Source organism: Chlorocebus sabaeus, chromosome X (genome assembly GCF_047675955.1).
Source record: "Chlorocebus sabaeus isolate Y175 chromosome X, mChlSab1.0.hap1, whole genome shotgun sequence".
In the NCBI taxonomy this organism is placed as follows: Eukaryota; Metazoa; Chordata; class Mammalia; order Primates; family Cercopithecidae; genus Chlorocebus; species Chlorocebus sabaeus.
In genome coordinates, this window is record NC_132933.1 from 28,708,493 (window position 1) to 28,731,860 (window position 23,368).

The following is a 23,368-nucleotide window of genomic DNA, read 5'->3' on the forward strand; positions in this document are numbered from 1 at the left end:
CTTTAACCCAGGAGTTTGAGACCAGCCTGGAAAACAAAGTGAGACCCCCATCTCTACAAAATTCTTTTAAAAAATTTAGTTGGGCATAGTGGTGTACACCTGTGGTCCCAGCTACTAGGAAGGCTGAGCCGGGAGAATCACTTGAACCCAGGAAGTCAAGGTTACAGTGAGCTGTGATGGTGCTACTGCACTACAGCCTGAGTGACAGGACAAGACCACATCTCAAAAAGAAAAAAAAAAATTCACTATGAGTTTTGGAGGGGGAAAACATTCAAACCATAGCAGGTGGGAAATATGATTGGCCCAGACTGGATCAGGTGTCCACCCCTTAAACAATTACAACTGTGGCAAAGACTGCAATACAAAGGTAGGAGCTTCTTTTCAGATCACGAGTCTAAAATGGGGGTAGAAGAATGGTTTTTTCAAAGAGGTGAGATTGCAGTACGTAGATGGTCACTGGGAGAATCACTGTAAGCCAAACATTCCACCGTGTGGCAGTTCTGTTGGGTAGGGGTCTCTCTAAACATGAATGGTCTAGAGACACTGAAAGTAGGGACACATATTTGGAAGCACCAGGCTAAAATGGAGAATACATGTGCAGTTGGGATAGCAGCAGATTTTTGACAGGCACTTCTGAACCATCTCAAGCCTTTGGTTGTTTTCTATTGCCTGTAGAATAAATCCTGAAATACTTATTATTTTAGACCCTTCAAAATCTTTTTTTCCAGTATTTTCTCCCTTTTTTCCATCTATATGAACCTTTTAAACCAGCTAGACTTGAATATTTTACTAAGCAAAGCACTCCATGCTGAAGCTACACTCATGCAATCATCAGTCCTCCAGATATGGAGTCTTAATTCTTTATGGTGTGCTTTTACTATCATCCTTGCTTAGAATGCTTTTGAGATACACTGCTATATTCACCAAATATTTATTTATGCTTCTATGTGTGCAAAGTTTTTTGGATACTGGTTATACAATGATGAGTAAGACAGACATGGTCCCTGCCCTCAGAGAATTTACTTTTTTTTTTTTTTTTTTTGAGATGGAGTCTCGCTCTGTCACCCACGTTGGAGTGCAGTGGCACTGTCTTGGCTCATTGCAAGCTCCATCTCCCAGGTTCATGCCATTCTCCTGTCTCAGCCTCCCGAGTAGCTGGGACTACAGGCGCCCACCATCACACCCAACTAATTTTTTTTTTTTTTTTGTATTTTTAATAGAGACGGGGGTTTCACCATGTTAGCCAGGATGGTCTCGAACTCCTGACCTCGTGATCCACCCGCCTCGGCCTCCCAAAGTGCTGGGATTCCAGGCGTGAGCCACCGCGCCCGGCCAAAATTTACTTTTTTAAAATTTTTGAGACAGAGTCTCACTCTGTCACATAGGCTAGAGTGCAGTGGTGTGATAATCGGCTCAATACAGCCTCTACCTCCTGGGTTCCAGCGATTCTCCTGCCTCAACCTCCCAAGTAGCTGGGATTATGGGCATGGGCTGCCATGCCCGGCTAATTTTTGTAACTTTAGTAGAGACAGAGTTTCACCATGTTGGCCCGGTTGTTCTCAAACTCCTGACCTCAGGTGATCCACCTGCCTCGGCCTCCCAAAGTGTTAGGATTACAGGCGTGAGCCACCACATCCAGCCGAAAATTTACATTTTGGTAGGAGTAGAGAGTTATTATATAATTATAAAACTGATCCTAAAATTATGATGTGATGATTGTGGTAAGTACTCCAGAGAAAGAAGGACCTAATCTGGTCTGGAGGGTCAAGGAAGTGAGATGAAATCAAAGCTAAGAAAGAATTAACCAAATGAAGAGATGGAAAGGGGCTGGAAGGAGAAGAGGGAACAACATGCACAAATGTCATGAGGTGAAAAGCAGGATGGCATATCTGAGAAACTGAAAGAAGTACATGTTGCAGAAGCAAGAGAGTGAGTGGCCAGAGAAGTAGACAGGGAACCAAATAACATATGACTTTGTAAAGCATGTTAAAGATTTTTATATTTATCCTAAATGTAATGGGAATATACTGAAGGGAGGTGATGTGATTAGTTTTTGGCATTCTGTCTGGTAGCATTGCAAATAATAGACTAGAGGGTAACAAGATTGGATGGAAGGGTACCAGTTAGGTTGTTGCAGTCATCTAGGCCAGAGATTATTGAATGTGAAGATGGAAAAAACTGGATTGGCTCAAGCTATAATTAGAAGATAAAAATGATGGTATGGGTGATTCCTAGGTTTCTGGCCTGTGCAAATGAATGGATGATACTTACATTCAAAAAAGGCAATGGCAAAGGAGGATCAATTTGAAGGCAGTGATAATCAAGTTTGCTGTGGACATTTTTTAAAATGTAAGGCATCTTTTAAATATCTATATGACAAATGAATAGTTGGATATACAACCTGGACAACGGTACTGGAGTCTAAACTCTACCCTCTTTCGTTCAAGCCTTACCCACTCATCAAATCCTAGCTTAATCTACCAACTCCCCAAGAGTCACTGACCCATTTTTCTCATTCTGTTCTTCCTCTCCTCTGTGCCCTCTCCTAGTGTTTATTGCCTGAACCAATCATTAGGTTCCAGTTACATACTCTACAATATATATGGGGATATATCTTGTTTCCATTACCAGACATTAAGTTTGTTGAAATTAGAGATCCATATTAGATTACATTATACCTCCTTACCACCAGCAGATATACATGTAGTAAGAGATCATTTTACCTGTAACGAAGTGAATGCATAGCCTTTCTGCCACTAAAGCAATATTAGAAGCAAAAGGTGTTAAATGCAAACAAAATTGGATTTGAATTTTGACTTCACCTCTTACTAGCAATGGTGACCATGGTCAAGTATTTTAACCTATTCAAAGTCAGTTTTCTTGCTTATCAATACAAGATAATAATAATAATACACACCTCAGGAAGCTATTGTTCAGTATTAAATGCAGAATGTATGTAAAGTGTATAGCACAGTGTTTGCCACAGGACAAGTAACCATTATTTGTTGTTGCTGTTATGACTATTATTAATTTTGTGGAGATCAAAAAATACCATAATTACATATGACAAGCAGTGGCTATGGTGAGTGACAAGTTAGTGAATACAGAAATTGGTATAAGCATATGCCTGTTTCTCCATACTTTATAGTATAGTAAGATTTTCCATCATTGTCTACTTCAGAAAGCAGTCATAAATTTGTTGTCTTTATTTTTGGCTGGAGGTTGGCCTCTGGTTTTATAGAATATTCCACTGGAGCCAGTCTCTTGTGTTTCATAAAGCATAAATTAAGGTATGGCCAAATTCACAATGTGAGAATTGTGTGCACATGTGTATATATGTATAGACCTATGTACCTATTCATTTTTATCAAGAAGGCCCATTGCTCATGGTGTGTACCATATATTGGTCATTATGTTGCTGGCAAGGAAAAAGAAATCACCCACTTAACAGGAGAGAAACACATTAACTCTTCAAACTAGTAGGGGGTGCTTTTACTAAATTACTTCCTCCAGTTGCTTTAATGGTACCCTAGTCTCCACACACTAATGCATGTCTGAGCAGTAAGTAGTTTTCTGTCACCTTACTGAGAGAACTAGGTTATTTCTTTTTTAATATGAAGAGCTTGGGGAGAGGGTGTGGAAGTTTGCTTTTTCCTTTATATTTGTGAAATATTTATTTATGGAATCACTATGGGAATGTATATAAATGTACAGTAGATATAAATTGCTACTTCTATTTATAAAAATCCAGTATCTCTTTTAGGCAAATGGTATTAGTAAGAAAAAAAATATGATCAATGTTTTTCCAACTTTTACATTGCAGTGCATCCAATTTTATATTTTTTTACTAATTCTTAATGGAAAGAGGTTCTTATTGAAAGGTAGTCTTGGAATCTAGTGATATTTTTAATATACCAGCAGATTATATATATTTTAATTTTATATATGAATAATTATAATTCAAAATGGCCTTTCTAGTTAGCTTTCTTTTCATACTTCTCCTAAGGCCCATTTGAATTTTATGTAGGTTAAGAAATAAAACTGATTTCCTAGATGAATGAAAAGTTGTCTTTTTATAATTTTAGCCCAATGCTAAAATTAAACTGTTCACAAGTGAACTGTTTTTAAATAACCCTACCCAGATTTGGAATTTTCAGAGCAAATATTATTTGGCATTTATATAGCACACCATTTCAAGACTGGACTTTTATTTTTGATTATACGTCATGAAGTGGAACAGTGTTATACTTACAATTTTATAGCTACACTGTGGAGTAATTCCATTTTTCTCTCCCTAACCCCACCCCAGCTCCCCATCTCTGAAGTCCCGTGGTGATTATAGTGTTACAGGTAGGCTCTGGGTTGACTAGAAGAGCTCTTCCCCTCGAACAAAATAAACCTCTCTCCCCAACCCTTTCTCCATCCCTCTTTCTTGCTCCCTCTCTCCTTATCCCCTCTCTCAGGATATTGAGTTTCCAAGTATTTAGCCAAAAATATTTTGGGAAGGAAAGTGAACACACAGAACAGGGACAAATATGACATATCTCAGCATAGTCTCCCAGGGTCCTCAACTTCCTTCAGATAGAGGATACTGTACACAGAATCATTGACATGGTTTTCACCTAGTAGATTTCAGTTCAATGGAAGAAGCTAAATTCCTATTTGTCACTGCTTTCATATACTCAATTTTGCTGACCCTGTGGAGGAACCTGCGTTAATACCCAGATGAAATGCACAGACAATAACATACAGATTAATATGCAGATGAAAATCTGTGTGATTCTGATACTAAATTTTGAATGAGCACAGTTATTACAAATTTATTCCCACTAGAATATGAGTTCCATGACGGCAGGGATTTTTGCCTGTTTTGTTCATTGCTTTATCTCTGATACCTGGAGCAATGTTTGCTATGTTAGGTGGTTAATAAATATTTTCTATTTAAATGAATTTTCTTATATTTTGGATTAAAACTCACAGCTAGTGAATTTCCAGGCTGCTTTGTAGACATATGAAAAAAAAATGTAAACTCAGTTATTTGTGTTCAGATTAATGATTCTGGAGCCCTAGCATACAGGAATAGTAAGCAGCATAAGATATAATCTAAGACAAACAAGGCCTAATTCCTTAATATGGTATATAAGGCCCTTTACAAACTGGCTCCATCCTACTTTACTGGTTCTTCTACCTCTACACGTATAGTACAGATGCAGAAAATTATTTGCTGTTCTTTAATTTCATTATTCCTTTGCACTTGTCTTTGCCTTTGAACACACACTTCTCTGTGCTAGAAACGCTGTTACCCACTTTTTAACCTACCAGAGGTGCATTCATCCTTTAAGATGAAACTCAAAGTATCACTTCTCTGGAGCCTGTCTCAGTCGTCCAGGCAGAGTGAGTCCTTCACTTTGCTTGGACTCCACAGCCTTTTATGTATAGATCTATCATGGCACTTACTTCCCTGCTTGTCCTGTCATCATTTCCATGTCTGAAATAGATTGTCAGCCCTTCGAGGGAAGAGGACGTATCTTTTTCCTTCTCTCTAATCTGCCTGGATCCTACCACAGTGTCTATCACACCGTAGGTGCTCCATAAGTGCTTATTGAATAGCATATGGACCGAGGGCATGAAAACTAAGGGTTGAAGTGCTCTATTAAAAATTATAGGCCAAGTGCAGTAGTTTATGCGTGTAATCCCAGCACTTTGGGAGGCGGAGGCAGGAAGATCACCTGAGCTCAGGAGTTTGACAACAGCCTGGGCAACATAGTAAGGCCTCATCTCTATAAAAAATTTAAAAATTAGCCGGATGTGGTGGCACACACCTGTAGTCCCAGCTACTTGGGAGACTGAGGCAGAAGGATGGCATAAGCCCAGGAGGTCAAAGCTGCAGTGAGCTGTGATTGCAGTACTGCACTCCAAACCTGGGTAACAGAGCAAGACCCTGTGTCAAAAAAAAAAAAAAAAAAAAAAAAAAAAATTATAATGTATAATTTGGCGTTAGTCAGGGAAGAGAAAGTATACCAAACCTAGTTTAACTTTGTCAGATTTGCTAGCACAGTGCTGTGCTATTAGGCAACTGGCCACGAAACAAGAACATTTGAACAAGAAAGGCGGAAAAAAGAAATGGAGCTAGAATTCTGGAAAAGGAAGTGACAATGGCCAAAGTAATTGATGCTGAATATGGGGAAGGAGAGGGTGACAGACAGCAGATGGACAAAAGGAACAGATCTACCTTAAATTGTGCCTAGGAGAAATCTTGGAACCAGTGAACTATGTCAAAAGTGAAGATTCAGTGAAGCATGTGTTTTGTCAATACACTATCAAATCACTATTTGACTCTTTGTGCTTTTTCCCCCCAAGGTGATGATTTGGGGACCAAATGGAGTCAACTGTTCCAGGCGTCTTGTAGACTCATATTACATCTATCCTGTATATCATTAATGTCCTTGGGCAATCCTCATAGATTGTTTTACCTGCATATCCTTCCAAAATGTGTAAAAGGAACATGCATTCATGTATATAGATTGTCCATTGTTTTTTAAATGCCTGAAACATTAATTTGATTGTTCAGGTTAAGTGTTTGGGGCAATGATAATAAGGATTTGGATAATGTAAGTTTCCAACTCGAAAGCACTAATGTTATTGTTGCTGTTTGGGTTTGTTTTCTAGCTTTGAGAGGTTTTGGAAAATGCATTTTGCAGGAATTGCCTGCAGTGTTAGCACTAAATGATAGTGTGGAGGTAAAGAGAAGCATGCGTTTATCTAATTTCATACCTCCTTGATAAATTTAAAATAAAGAAAAATGTTCCTAAACATTTTATCAGAAACTGTAGAATATTTTCAACTCAAAGCCTTTCTCTGTATACTGTGATACGTGTAAAACTCTGAATGTAGATCACAGATTTAGGCTTTGTCTATTTAGCATGAGATGATAATACTACCTTGTAAACAGGAACTGCCCCCAAAATTTGATCTGATTGCTTCCTCTAGCTGGGTGATAACATGCTGAAGTAATACCCCAACACACATTTCCCAGTGAATATTATTCCTCTCATCTTTGTTAATGTTGTTAAATAATTTCAAAACTCTCCTCAAGGCAGCTGCTCTGTGCTAGGGAACTAAACACAAGAGAGGCCAATGTTTTCTTTTATTTGTCCGCCTGCAGACACAGATGTTGTTTGTGTTGTCTGGAAGCACAGAATATGCTCTAAAATATCATTGTTGTTTTCAATGAGTCAAAGTGACAAGTTGCGGGTAAAGTGAATCCATAAGAATTAGTACAGAGTGGAATAATACTTCAAAAGGAGGTACAAAAATGCATTAAATTCATATAGAACAATAAGCTATTAATAATATATGCATAGTTTAAGGGTCTCTTTTTATATTGTCAGTGACAAAAGAAATGCCCATTGTCTCCTGGCTGCTATATCCCTCAAAGTATTTTGGCGGCTGGCTGTGGAAATCCAGATGGAGACAGCAGTGAACTGAATGAAACCTGGGAGGCAAGAAGCAGGAAGTTCTAGCATCCGCCACATGCACATTGCACAAATGAGAACTAAGCTGTGAATTTGAATGTGCTGCTTATAAGTTCATATGCTGCATGAGGTCATTAGGATGGTGTTAAAATGGTTCCAAGTTAGCATTGCCACTTGGTATCTATGTGGCTTTGTACAATTTATTTAATCTCTCATTGAATCTCGGTTGCTTTATTTGAAAAACAGGACTAATAAGCCAAGCACAGTGGCTCACGCCTGTAATCCCAGCACTTTGGGAGGCCGAAGCAGGCGGATCACCTGAGGTCAGGAGTTCGAGACCAGGCTGGCCAATGTGGCGAAACCCCGTCTCTACTAAAAGTACAAAAATTAGCCAAGCATGGTGGTGGGTACCTGTAATCTCAGCTACTCAGGAGCCTGAGGCAGGAGACTCACTTGAATCTGGGAGGCGGAGGTTTCAGTGAGCCAAGATGGCGCCACTGCACTCCAGCTCAGGCAAAAAGAGCGAGACTCCATCCTCCATCTCAAAAAAAACTGCACTCCAGCCTGGGCGACAGAGCCAGACTCCATCTCAAAAAAAAAAAAAAAAAAAATATATATATATATATATATATAATAACAACCTTTCTCTCAGGGCTACTCTGAGGATTAAATGAAATAATATATGTGTCAGAGTTTGGTACATAGAAAATGCTAAATTCATGGAGGTCAAGCTACCAAGGAACATGCAGTTTTACATATTAAAAAAGACGAAGAAGAAAGTAAATCCAAACATTAATTTAGCATCTTCTTTTTTAAAAAATTTTACTTTAAGTTCAGGGAACACGAACACATATGTTTATTGCAACACTGTGTACAATAGGAAAGACTTGGAACCAACCCAAATGCCCATCAGTGATAGACTGGATAAAGAACATGTGGTATATATACATCATGGAATACTATGCAGCCACGAAAAAGGATGAGTTCATGTCCTTTGCAGGGACATGCATGAGGCTGGAAACCATCATCCTCGGCAAACTAACACAGGAACAGAGAACCAAACACTGCATGTTCTCACTCATAAGTGGGAATTGACCAATGAGAACACATGGACACAGGGAGGGGAACATCACACACCAGGGCCTGTCAGGAGGTAAAGGGCAAGAGGAGGGAGAGCATTAGGACCTAATACCTAATGTATGCGGGGCTTAAAACCTAGATGACGGGTTGATAGGTGCAACAAACCACCATAGTACATGCATACCTATGTAACAAATCTGCACATTCAGCACATGAACTTAAAGTAAAATAAAACTAAAAAAAGATACTAAATTCATGTTTGGATTTACTTTCTTCTTTTTTTGATATGTAAAACTGCATGTTTTTTGGTAGCTTGACCTCCATCCATTTGTGCCCCAGAACTGGGGAATGTATGCTTTAAAATCAGAACTACCTACTTCAAGTGGGTAAATTAAAAATCTTATACTTAGTCAGTTGCAAGTGAATTTTCTGGTAACTGAGATAAGTTAGTTTTACAACTTCCACAGCTAATGGAGAATGGCCTTTCTTTCTAAATAAAAGTTTGTAATGATAGGACTGTAATGTAAATACCACTCTCAAAAATAATTGTATTGGTTCAGATCTACTATACTTCAGAATGAGGTTGACTGACCCTGATTACAAGAGTATATGACTACTGTGTTAGTATTTGTATGTAATAACCCATTCTGCCATTGACTATATATACTATATATACTATGCCACTAAAGAGTCTTTGTAGAAATTAATGGCAAACAAAGGTTACATTACCAACCTCCTATTGTTGAGAAGTAGATTTTGAGGGTTTTTTAAATAGTAGGGCTTCATTTGCACTGAGTTAACCATATCCTCTCATCTAGTTCTTGGAAACAAATGACATGCATTCGACCAGAATGAATAGCCAGGATTATGGGAGAAATCTGTGGCTATGGGACAAAACAAAGGCAACTAGACTGTTAAGGTGGAAATGGCAAATGTGTCACCGATATCATTTACTCTACCTAATCTGTCATGCTTACTTTATCATTGAGCCCAGATTGGCCCATGAATCTTTCCTGCCGGATTAGGATTAAACCTCATTTGCTGGTCATGTTTGCATTAGTCTGTAACAATCTAGGCATTCAGGATTTCGGTACCCAGAATTTAAGCCCCTCTGATTCCACTGGAGTAAAATCAAAATGGCAGACGAGTTGAGAGAAATTGATCTGTCCATTTCCCTCATTGATGGCAGTGTGTGAACACAGATTGGTTTTTCTGTTTTATCAACCTTGCTGCTTTGTTTCATTGCCCCCAGTGTTCTACTTGGACATTTAAATTAGACAAGCAAAAAATATTCTTGTCTTCCCCCTGTATTTTCTAGAAACATCTTTATTGAAGTAAATTGACATACAATAAACTATATATACAGTATGTGAGTTGGTAAATTTTACATATGTATACATCCATGAAAACATCACCACAATCATCACGGTGAACCTACCTACCACCCCTAAAAGTTTCCTTTCACTGCTTTATAAGCCTATACCCTCCACTCCCCACACACCCCAGTCCAGGCAACCACTGATCTGCTTTCCCTCACTATATATTAGTTTGCATTTTCTGGATACTTACATACCTAGAAGCACACAGTATATAGACTTTTTGTTTGACCTCTTTAACTCAGCATAATTATTTTGATATTTGTTTATGTCATTATATTATTTATATTAATAGTTCATTCCTTTTTATGTCTCAGTATTATTCCATTGTATGGATGTACCAGAGTTTGCACTCGTTTGCCTATTGATGTTCTTTATTTCCAGCTTTTGGCTCTTACAAATAAAGCTACTATGAGTACTTGTGTACAAATCTTTGTAAGGACATATGATTTTCTTTATCTTTGGTAAATATTGAGGATTGGAATAGTTAGATCATATGGTAAGTGTACATATAACTTTATAAGACATGAAGACATCTAGGGCCAACATTGCTCTGTACCCACCTTAATAGCAAGACCCAAAAGGATAAAAATGTTGCCAAGTAATTTAACCACACACTAGAACAAAGCTATATATACACATGTATACAGACAGTCCCCAACTTACAATGGTTCAACTGATAATGATTCAACTTAAAATTTTTTGACTTTATGATGGTTTAAAAGCAATATGCATTCAGTAGAAAAAATACTTTGAGTACCCATACAACCATTCTCTTTTTCATTTTCAGTATAGCATTCTATAAATTACATGAGATAGTCAACACTTTATTATAAAGATAGCCTTTGTGTTAGATGCTTTTGCTCATCTGTAAGCTAATGTAAGTGTTCTGAGCACATTTAAGGCAGGCTAGTCTAAGCTATGATGTTCAGTGGATTAAGTGTATTAAAGGCATTTTTTACTTACAATATTTTCAGGTTACAATGAGTTTATCAGAATGTTACCCCCTTGTAAGTCGAGGAGCATCTATCTATGAATTCAAAACCTGTTTTGAGTATTCTATTCAATGCCCATGAATTATGAGGTTTTCCACTGTGGGTGTTGGAAACAGCGACAATTTCCAGTCCTGTTTCAGATTCAGAAGTAGTTTCTTTTATTCCTTTCAGATGGCTCTTCATTCTCAGATGGTTTTCTTGCATGCATGTGCTGTCCAGAGTGCAGGTGAATATGCAGTGGGGGGACACTCTGAAGATCTATGGAATTCTCTTTCTGTGCAGTTCTCTCCTCTCTGGTACTCTGTACTGGAAACTCTAGCTATCTCGGCCTTCCCGCACTACCAGCTTAGTCTTCTCAACTCAGAGAGACTACCAGGCTCTACCTATGATCCCCCTCCTTGTCCTGCGGCCTGGAAATTCTTACAGGGTTTATCTAATTTGTTTCTCATATTTCAGGGATTGTTGTCCTTCATTATCTGTTGCCCAATGCCTGAAAACTGTTGTTTCATACATTTTGTGTGGCTTTCATTGTTGTCATTTAAGGCAGGAGAATAAATTTGGTTCCTGTCACTCCATCTTGTTTGGAAGTGGAAGTCTTCTCCAGAATTTAATGTTTTCCTCTGAATGGAATTCAAATTTGCAAGTTCCTGATGAGTGTCCAAAAAGTTATTTTCTTAATCTTTCCCAACTTGGAAATTTTATTTATTTATTTATTTATTAGTGATGAGGTCTCACGCTGTCACCTAGGCTAGAGTACAGTGGTGCAATCATAGATCACTGCAACCTCAAACTCAGGGGCTCAAGTGATGCTCCCAGTCTCAAGTAGCTGGGACTACAGGCACATGCCACCACACCTGACTAATTGTTTTCAATTGAGACGGAGTCTCACTTTGTTGCTCAGTCTGGTTTCAAACTCCTGGGCTCAAGCAATCCTCCCACCTTGGCTTCCCAAAGTGGTGGGATTATAGTCAAGAGTCACCCACATCCAGCCAGAATTTCTTTTTTCTATCTCTGACTTATTTTTTTAGTAACATTCTCTGAGTTCCTGAAAACAGGCTGTCAGAAGGGCTACCTACCCACTCCAGGGCATTCTACAAACTTACTGAGATGATAAATTCTATCTGGGATATGGCATGAAACTAGTCGATGAGAATGACAAAAGAAGTTTCTATTCAAGCCAGCTTAAAGATGGTCTTTTACCAAGGTTTTGTGACTGGTTTCAGTAAAATTTCCCCAGTTCTACACCCTAGAGTACATTTCTGAAGAATTTTAACAGGCAATTATTTCCCAATATATTATGCCAAAAAGTATAGTGAAGAAAGCTTCCCTTGTGTGACTATTTCAGTCAAAAGATGATACTGAGTACTTGTTCTCCATTAGTCTAATATTATAAATTGTATTTTCATGAATTCACAGCCAGTGGGCTGCTGTCTTTCTCTTCTTGCCAAATTTGTGGAACATCTGTTATTTGAAACAGACAGCTAATTTACCAAAGTAGCAATTTTTCAATTTGCATTGGTAGGCATTGTTTTATGTTAAGCTAAACCACCTCGAATGTGTCAGAATTGGGTTCAAGTTGTTAACCCTTTCAAGAGTGGTTCCATGTTAACTATTAATTTTTAAACTTTGGTATTTAGGGTCACTCTTTGCCTAGAATTATTCTAAGGTCTGAGAGGATGGCAATACAACCTTAGAATGTAATTTATTCTGTAGCTGGTGATGGACGCTGACTCTGTTGTACTATTCTATCTTGGCATCTTTACTCATTCATCACAAAATAAATGCTTACAGAGAAGTGTAGAATGTTACAGAAATAATATTGCTTGCCTCTGTGAGTATGTGTTTGAAGCACTTGCAAGTGTTTTTAATGGTTATTTAACAGTAGTTCATTGATCTCACTTCTCTATGTAGAATTGTGCAGCAGATTAATGTAGTTTAAAATTTCAGACACACACACACGCACACACACACACCCCCCTTGACCGAAAAGCTGCACATGCTTAGTGAACATAATGGAAATACACAAGAATACCTGGAAGACCACAATGGGCAATAAGAATTCAGGTTCCAGTGAGTTATGAACAGCCAGAAAATTGGGCCAACACATGTAAGAAATGAGAAATTTTTTAGGGCCATTGAGCACCATGCATTTTCAGTGTTCAGTAGCCCTGAAAATTTCTCATTTAGGCCAGGAAGTCTCTGTCTCATTCAAAATGTTGAAATAAAGGGAACATGCACAGGTTCTCATTGATCTAAATTTCTGTTGAAGTTTGGGACCTCCCACCATCTCTTCTAGTCCCTGATTCTTTTTCCAGACTCTTATTACAAAGACTGTAGAGCAAGCATCCAATTTTTGTCATTGTAGTGGTAACTGCTGAGTTAGCTTCAAAACAAGTGTTCCCATCTTATGTGAATACAGTCTAAATGGAGCCATTCACTAAGGTAAAAATTAGTTTAAGGAAATAGTTAGCATTTGCTTATTCCCACATCAAATTTTCTTCCTCTTCTTACATTGCTGAAGGGTATTTTAATCTCTCTCTAAATATGATTGGAGTTTGTTTTGATTTCTTCCAGGTTTCTACCTCATCTTCTTTTCTTTTGAGTTTCTGCTACAATTCTGTGTCCTCTGATTTGAGCCATTTTTACAGATTTCCAATTCATTGTACTTCCGAGAGCATCCTTTTTTGATATTAACATAGCCTTTTAACTGCATTCTGGGATGTCTCCAGTTAGCCAATATTGGTCACAAAGCATGAATATTTCTACTTCAGGCTTTTAACTCTGCCCAGATTTGTTGCCGTGCTTTTCAGTATACTGACAGATGGAGAAATCTTGAAAATTAAATAAGACATAATTAGTAGGTCCTGAGTGCCGAGATAATGGGTGCATTTGGAACTGTCAAGGGGAGATTAGGCTCCAGGAAGCTTAGTTATTTTATTTAAGTCCTCTTATAACCACAGGCTCCAGTCTTGCACATGGGAGCATTCCATCTCTCACTCCTGTGCCCCAGAAAAAGCTGATGAGCCCTCAGCAGAAAAATAAAAGTCAGGTTTGGACAATGTGCCTTTATTACTTTGTTATCATTAGGGGCTTAAAAAGGCTCTGTGTGGAACTTCCCAAAGGACATGACAAGGTCCTGTTAACTCACTCTGCTCGCTGCCTAGTATAGCGCTGTACATTTGATAAAACATTTTCATGAAGAAAGAAGGAAATTAAATTGAACTAATTTTCTAAGACTAAGAGAAATCAGAGGAGACTATTTTGTTTTGATTTCTTTACTTTAATTGAGTGGGTGTTCAGTGAAGCTGTGTTTAAGTAAACTTACTTGAACTGATTCGGTTGACAATTTGATATCGTTTTCTTTTTAAAGCCCTCAAACTGAGAAATATAAAATGGTACCCAGTAGTAAAAATTATTTGCCTCTTATCTGGTGTTACTTACTTCTTCGTCTCTGTATTTCTTGCTTAAGATTGTAATAATCCATTGCATTTTTCCCTGGAACCAGTAATGAATTATTAGTGGGTCAGTAATATTTTTTAGTGTGAATTTTATTCATTATGTTTCCAGTAGCCGTGTTATAAATGGATAATTTTATATTTGATGAGTAACGATTTACTCAGTTGCTTTTTACATTTTAAGTTGTAGATTCTCTATTTCTCTATCAATAATCTTGCAATTCATAGTAGATACATAGGCTGTATCAATACTTTAATATGGCAAGAATTATAATTATGGCACAAGATCTTATTTAACTAAATATGTACTATATCCTTCACAAAGGAGTATAAATGGCACCTTGATTCATAAAACTACTAACTCTTTTCCCGTTTGAGTACATTGACCATTGCATATGTTGGATAACAGGTTCGGGTGATAATTATGGAATTTTAGAACAAGGCAGTTACCTAGAGATTTATTTCTAGTTGGATCCATACATCTTACAAATGAGAAAACTGTGGTCCCAAAAATGTTAAGTGACTTATCCAAAAACCAAATGGATGATTAATAACACTTGCTTCTGCATGTAATCTATAAGCATTGTTATGAGTCACAGTAATTAAACTAATAATTCTATCCCCTCCCTCCTCTCCTTTATTTTGGAAATGGACTATACTCTTTACAAGTTGTATCCCAAATTTCTTAGGTTATGGTTAAAATTAATCACACTTCTTGGCTTCCAATTACTTATTTGGAACATAATGCCTTAAAGCTCACTTTTTTTTGTTGTTCTGATTTTTTTTTTAAATTTGTTATACTTTAAGTTCTACAGTACATGTGCACAACATGCAGGTTTGTTACATATATATACATGTGCCATGTTGGTGTGCTGCACCCATTAACTCATCATTTGCATTAGGTATAGAATTTTAAGAAAAATACTCTTGAGCTTATCAGAAACACAGAAATTGGCCGGGTATAGTGGCTCACACCTGCAATGCTTGAGTACAGGAGTTTAAGACCAGCCTGGGCAACACTGGGGGAAGCTTTTCTCTACAAATAATTTTAAAATTAGCTGTGTGTGGTGGTGCACATCTGTAGTCCCAGCTACTCAAGAGGCTGAGGCAGGAGGAGGATCACCTGAACCTGGGAGGTCGAAGCTGCAGTGAGCCAAGATAATGCCAATGGACTCCAGCCTGGGTGACAGAGTGAAACCCTTTCTCAAACAAAACAAAACAAAGCACAGAAATGGCATTTCTAGAAAAACGTTGATACAGATAGCTATAACTTTCCTTCTCAAGTTTTGATAAGTGGCTTCCTTATGCTGAACACCTGATGATCAACCCCTAGATTCAGAAAGTACAGTCATTTTTTTTTCAGCACTTCATAGCATTTTTTTCTAATTATTAATTTGTTAGCATTAGTAGATGCCTAAGGTGGCCCTATGTGCCGGAACTCTACTCAATCTCATGATCTTCAACTGTAAATGTTTCCCTAGCTGCTGAAAGCTTAGCAGTGATGAGTTTCATCCTTAGTTTCCCTCCTAAATTTGACTTTCAACTCTTATGTGTCTAGGACAAAAGTACACCCTAGAAGATCACTGAGAAATCATGCATCAGTCGGGCATGGTGGCTCACGCCTGTAATCCCAGCACTTTGGGAGGCCGAGGCAGACAGATCACCTGAGGTCAGGAGTTCGAGACCAGCCTGGCCAACATGGTGAAACGCCGTCTCTACTAAAAATACAAAAATTAGCTGGGCATGGTGGCAGGTGCCTGTAATCCCAACTACTTGGGAGGCTGAGGCAGGAGAATCGCTTGAGCCTGGGAGGTGGAGGTTGCAGTGAGCCAAAATCACGCCATTGTGCTCCAGCCTGAACAACAAGAGCAAAACTCCATCTAAAAAAAAAGAAAAAGAAAAAGAAAAAATAAATCATTCATCAGTTAGTTTTAATGGCCTCTTGGTTTAGATATAAGCAAGATGACATTTTGACTATGTTTTTGTTCATGTTACATTTACTTTATTCCACTAGAGAGAAAAGAGCAAGACCTCCTTCTAGCTGTTAGACTTTCAGCTCCACCTGTGAAAATTGATTCACAAGTCTCCTTGTTGTTTTAATATCTGGTGGTGTACAATCAACTAAAAATCTTTGAAGGGGTATATATGTACTTAAGGTGTGCAATATGATAAACTTTTGCATGTATGCACCTGTGAAACTATCACCACAATCAAAATAATGGACATTTAGATCACCCCAAAGTTTTTTTGTGTCCTTTGTTATCCATCTCTCCCTCCACCCTTTTCCCCAGGCAACCACTTATTGGCTTTATGTCACAGTAGATTAGTCTGAATTTTCTAGAATTTTATATAAATGGAAGCATACCATATGTAGATTTTTGTCTGTCTTCTTTGACTTAGCAGAGTCATTTTGAAGTCCATAACACTGTTTTGCATCAATAGTTCATCCCTTTTTAGGACTGAGTAATATTCCATTGTGTATATATACCACAGGTGTATTATCCATTCATGTGTTTGTAGACACTTGGGACATTTGTACTTTTTAGCTATTTTCGAATAAAGCTGGTATGAACAACTTTGTACAGTTTTGGACAGAAGTTTTCATTTCTTTGTGATAAATGTCCAAGAGTCCAATTCCTCTTTTGGTAAATATGGCTTTAACTTTTCAGAAAACTGCCACACTTTTTTCTTAAGTGGTTGCACAGTTTTACTTTCTCACCACCAGTATATGAGAATTGTAATTGCTCCACATTCTTTCTCAACACTTCTTGTGGGCAGAATTGTTTTAGCCATAGTAGTGGGTATGTAGTGGTATCTCATTGTGGCTTTAGTTTGCATTTTCCTGGTAACAGTGATGTTGAGCATCTTTTCATTTGCTTTTGGCCACCTCTATTTTTTGTTGTGAAGTGTCTCTTGAAACTTTTTGCCCACTTAAAACATTGAATTTCAACCATTGTGGAAAGTAGTATGGCAATACCTCAAAGAGCTAAAAGCAGAACTACCATTCAACCCAACAATCCCATTACTGGTTATATACTCAGAGGAATATAAACCATTCTACCATAAAGATGTATGCACTCAGATGTTCATTGCAGCACTATTCGTAATAGCAAAGATGTGGAATCAACCTAAATGCTCATCAATGACAGATTGGATAAAGAAATATGGTACAGGCTAGGTGCAGTGGCTCACACCTGTAATCCCAGAGTTTCGAAGGGCCAAGGCAGGAAGATCACTTGAGTCCAGGAGTTCGAGACCAACCTGGGCAACATGAAGAAACCCCATCTCTATAAAAAATATGAAAAATTAGCCAGGTATGATGGCAGTGCCTGTAGTCCCAGCTACTCAGGAGGCAGAGGTGGGAGAATCACCTGAGCCTGGAAGTCAGGGCTACAGTGAGCCCTGATCACACTGCTGAACTTTATCTTCTCTAGAGAATATGTAGTACTTTAGGTAACAAGGTTATATGTACAAGGCTAGAAAACAACTACTTATGGTGCATTATAAGTGCTTTATAGATAATGCATATTTTGGGAATTTTGAGCACCACCAAGATGTTTGTGTATTTAAGAAAATGTTTTACAATGGTGACATTGATTTCAATAAAAGGAAATGAGGCATTTCAATAAACATCGGTTACTATAAGTGAAACTTTTTCTCGTTCTTTCTTTTTTTTAATGCTTTACCACTTAAAAAAGAAGAGCAACTGATAGCTAATTTGGATTGTTACTTTTTCTAATTATAGATTGACAAGAAAGTGTACTTTTATCTGACTGTACTTAATTAGAGAATTTATGAGTTATTTTTTGTAGTCAAAGCAGGATATAGTTCCAATAGAAAATAAATTGTTTATCCTATGCAATTTTTGATCAGATTACACAGCATTTTCTTAGAAAGGAACAAATCCATGTTCTAATTTCCTTTTGAATGGGAAAAGAATCTCTTTAATTAAAAAGAATCTGCTTACGTCTGTCAGTGCTTTTAAAAAAACTTTATTTCGTGTTTTATTAATCTGGAATGACAAATTGGACCTGCATTTATTTTTATTTGCTCATCCTTTTCCAACAAATGCCATGACTCAGATGCTCATATTAAAATCTTTGGAAAGCCACATCATATATGCCATTGTATGAGTGAAACTAAATGCAAGTCTGTGCTCTTGGAAGTAAATTTTCTAATTAGTTCCCTGAATTCATGGAAAATAAATGGAGACACTTCACAGCAATTCAGAGCAAAAACTTCCTTTCTTGTGTCTTTAAACAGAATTAGAGATGATGCAGCAAAATCTGTGGTAATGCCATTAATAAACTTGCACCCTCACTACTACCCATTCCCTGGCTCCCATCCACTTCAAACAAATCTCTAGGGCAGTCGATTTCAAAGTATGATCCCTAGACCAACAGCATGGGTCTCACCAAGGAAGTCATTCGAAATGCAAATTATCTGACCCTACTCCACACCGGCTGAATCAGAAACTTAAATTGGAAGGCACGGATGGGAGTGGGGTGCAGCAATCTATGTTTTAACAAGCCTTCTAGGTGATTCTGAAGCAGACAAGTTTGAGAGCCACTGTTCTAGGGGAGTGAAGTAAAATTCATTTCTTGCAGCTTCAAGCTGAAAGGTTTATTACCAGGTTGCTGTAGCAACAACTGCACAGTAGGATTGGATAATGAAACATTGTGAAATTAAGAGGCATGAATATTAGCTGATCCCAATATTCTAGATTGCTGAAATTTATATTGGGTAAAATTGATTTTTACTTTTAGCCTTATGGCAAGAAGAAGCATGGTTTCATAACATTTTATGTTTGACAAGTGGAAACCACAACTATTTTTTGAATACTACTCCTTTGGAATTTAGCCAAGTTTTTGTAGAAAAAGGGAATTACTCTTTAAGACATTCATCATGGAAATCAAAAGGTAGCATACTCAGCAGTGACTTATAACCCTGAAAGAGTTAATTTTTAATTGAATATTTCTAATACATTGTAGTAGCTTTATTTGCCTACTATATGTTTCACAAAGCACAATGCTATTCACCTAGTGGTATTAAGTAAACAATAAGAATTTTTTGTTAAACCCCTATTTGGTAATTATATGCCACAAAAATAGTTATTTTAAAAATATATTCATATTCTGCTTGCTTTCCTCTAGTGTGTGGTCTAAAATCCAGTACTTTCTGTATTCAAAGAATTAAATTCATGTTAGAGTTTGCATTTTATTGATATGTGCTAAGGATTAGATGCACTCAGTTAAGTTCCTTCCCAGCCAAATGTCATATCCTGTCTCTGATGTCAGTCTGAGAAAATCCTGTATGGTGCACTACATCTCTGGATTACCTTATCTAAGTATTGCATGGACATTTCAGATGATATGTCTTGGCATGTGGTCATTTTTCATTAACTTATTAGGAATTGTTAAAGCATCTTTTCCCCTTTTTGACACCTTGCTATAATTGAATGTAAAATTGACTATAAGACTGAATGCTTGATATTCATGTAGTAAGTTGAGGGGGCATGGTTGGTGTATAGCAGAAACCATGCCTAGATGGGTGTTTTAGGAAAAAGGGCTGTGTTGCTATCCGATGTGAGCTATGAAAAAATAATACCTATCCTCTGGCATTTATTTTCCTCAACTATAAAAAGAAGGAATTTGTTGCATCATCTTTAAGGTTCTGAAAATTTTATAATTCTAAGATCTAGGGGGAAAGGAGAGGAAATCCAATCCACGAACCACTGCCAAGGTACAATATATGACTAAATATTTTTAGGTATTTGTTGAAAAAAAAAAGAATTAAACATAATAATTAGCATAAAGTCAGCCTTGAAATCCTTTAAAATCAATGGAAAATAATGATATTAGGTACTGATGATTTAGAGTTTAAATTAACATGTTTTAGGAAAAATACTTTAGAAAAGTACATTCGAACTTAATGCTTTTTTCTCAGAGTTTTCACATTGAATTATTTATTCTTAAATCCAATGTGTATGGAATACTTAGAAAAGCAAATAATTTTAATATTTTAAGCATAGGTACGCTCTGCAGATCATATATATTCTTCCTAGAAAAGAAATATCTTTTAAAGGACACCTCTCTACACTTTATACTCCTCTGCACTCACTTATTTCATTACATTTTGTGAAACCTAAAATTGTAGCTATAAAGCTATTTTGGGCACGCTTTTTCCAGAACCTTGTAAGAATCAACAGGAGCATAATTTTAAGCTACAGAAGTGCAAAATAAGCACAGAGTCCTAGCTACCATAAATAAAAGGCCAGAATTCTAACTTTGCAAAAACATATAATTACTACCAATGGGGGAGAGGGGAATGAGGACAAAAAGTAGAATTTTCTGGGGGATTTCTTCATACTTCTAAACGTTTTCTCTGAACTTTGTTTCTTCTCAGAGATGGAATTCTGTGAAACCTCTCACACTCTGTGCTCTGGCTACCAAACAGACATGCACAGCGTTTCTCGGCGTGATTACCAGCTCGAGATGGGATCTGATGTGGACACAGAGACAGAAGGTGCTGCCTCACCTGACCATGCACTAAGAATGTGGATAAGGGGCATGAAATCAGAGCATAGCTCCTGTTTGTCCAGCCGGGCCAACTCTGCATTATCCTTGACTGACACTGACCATGAAAGGAAGTCTGATGGGGAAAATGGTAATAAACTACTTGAATTGTTTAAGTGAAACACAGAAAAAATGCAATTTTTAGCCTTTGCTTTGTTCTCCTTCCCTATATCTGCCCTTCTTTCATTTAATATGCAGAATGGAAATACAAGTTAGCAGGGACTCATGGGCAAGGCACGTACCTAAGTATCTGGCAAATAGGCATTTATTTATAATAACAGACAAAATACTTTACATTTTTCGGTGAGCCCCCAAGGGAAATAATCTCATGTAATCAGTAATATTGTGCATGTTTTGTTTATTACTCACCTTTTATTTTCATCTTTATTTTCCATGGCAATACTAGTAGAATTTATTATAGAATGTCCAAATTTCATGTATTTGGGCTTTATATCAATAAATGAACAGTGAGATGAACAATTGTATAGTAAGCATATTCTGTATGTGCTTACTATTTGGATTCAGATTAACCTGTTGAATGTACAAACTCAAATTAACCAGGTTGGACTGAAATGATTTAAAAAACCAGGAGGTGAATGAACATCATCCATTTGCTTGACAATAAGGACTAGCAGCAGCATTGTGTTGTAAGCATATATGATTTTCTTGCAACTTTTATAAAAGGAAAATTTTGTCTTTTTGATTTGTTGGAAAGGGGTTAATTTATTTTATTTTTGTTCTTTTGCTCCTACCAGAGAACAAAATTGTTTCATAAAAAGCACATTACTGCTTATTAAATACATTCATCTAGTCTCTCCATCATTCTGTTTGTGTACATTTTATAGGTCCTCATTACCATGACCACAAGGCTTAGTCTGTTAGCAGTGGTAATTAGTACTTTTTCAGGTGGCAGAGAGATAGCCAGCTGCCCTGTACCTGCAGTTTTTTTTCTATTTTGTCCTCTTCTGCCTTCTTTAACCCAAACGTGACACTGGCCATATAATCAGGAACTAGAAGTTGCCTACTAATTAGAATATCACTTCCTAAATAATAGACCATAACACTTTATGGTATCACCAAGTATCCTTGGGGTCTTAATATTTTTTATGTTACTTTCATATATGTATGTGTTCATGTATGCATTGTTGACTTTGGCCAAGAGTATAGGAAGTAACATATGGAAATAAGAAGGGAACATACTTGACATATGTAGCACATTCATGGAAGTGAAAGGCATTAGGATAGAAGTTAGGAGACATTTGATTGGTCACTACAGTTTTCTGGGTTTCATCTTTCAATTGGGAAAAACAATGATCAAAATTATATGAAATGGGATGGTAGGTGATCTCTTACATTGTCAAGACATCTTGTTCTCCCTCATCTCACTCTGGACATATTCACTGGGTTGAAACATTGAAATGAAAGGAAGAAGTTTCCCCACTGGGCTCTACTATTCTTCTACCTCTGCAAGTCCCTCGGTATGAGGTGTCTTTTGGGGTGATGAAAATATTCTAGACTTAGATAGATGTGATGGTTGTGCAACTCTGCAGAAATACTAAAAACCACTGAACTGTATGCTTTAAAAGGATGAATATTACATATGTGAATTATATTGCAATAAAGCTGGTTTTTTTTTTTTTTTGAAGCACCACTAGATGAAGGGTAAGGGTTGAAGTTTGAGGAATTGCAGATGACTTGGACAAGGCTTAACTAGTAAAATGTTTACTGTTACAGGTTTCAAATTCTCTCCTGTTTGTTGTGACATGGAGGCTCAAGCTGGGTCTACTCAAGGCAAGTGTTTTCAAATATTTGATCACCAATTATTTTTACTTCACCCCATCTCTGGCACCCTACCCCCACAAAATGGAACCCTGCTCCTCTGACAAACAACATACAAGCCTGCTCAATGAACCTGTCGGAGAATACAGTGGCAGCTTATTTGTTTGTTTTCTTCTTGAAAATTTCATTTGTAAATGTTGGTGGTGAAGAGGAGGTGAAGGGGGGAGCTAGGGAGAAGGATAAAACAGGATTCCAGGTAGGATGAGAAAACATTTCTTTAACCTGGGAGGAGAGACTGAAATCAGGATGGGTTGGATTTGGCCTTATGACTTTCTACATATATACCATGTTTGGCATGGCTCTAATAATTAACTCAGTATAGTTTAGGGATTGTCATAACTTTCAGATGTTGCCTAGCAGTTGGCCTTGGTCTCTTCCTCCAGGTGTTCATGCTTGGCTTTAGCATCACACTTTATCCATGTCATCAATCATAAATAACACCTTCAAATGAAAAAAAAATGTTGTTCATCCTCTTCTGTAAACCTATATTTACACTGTGTCATTCCTTAGTAAGGGGGCATTGGTGTTTTGTTCTTTTTTTTACTTTTACCTTCATTGTATTCATTGGGTTTT

At 37.3% G+C, this 23,368-nt stretch overlaps 1 protein-coding gene across 1 annotated transcript in view; it reads left to right on the forward strand.

The window, feature by feature from the left end:
• The window catches only part of LOC140710693 (teneurin-1-like), a 337,413-nt gene extending 314,574 nt beyond the window's left edge, over positions 1-22,839 (forward strand). The window contains exons 4-5 of the mRNA XM_073013097.1: positions 20,787-21,047; positions 22,691-22,839. Of these exons, the coding sequence (XP_072869198.1) occupies positions 20,787-21,047; positions 22,691-22,839 (410 nt within the window). The remainder of the gene's footprint in view (positions 1-20,786; positions 21,048-22,690) is intronic.
• Positions 22,840-23,368: the final 529 nt, after the last annotated feature.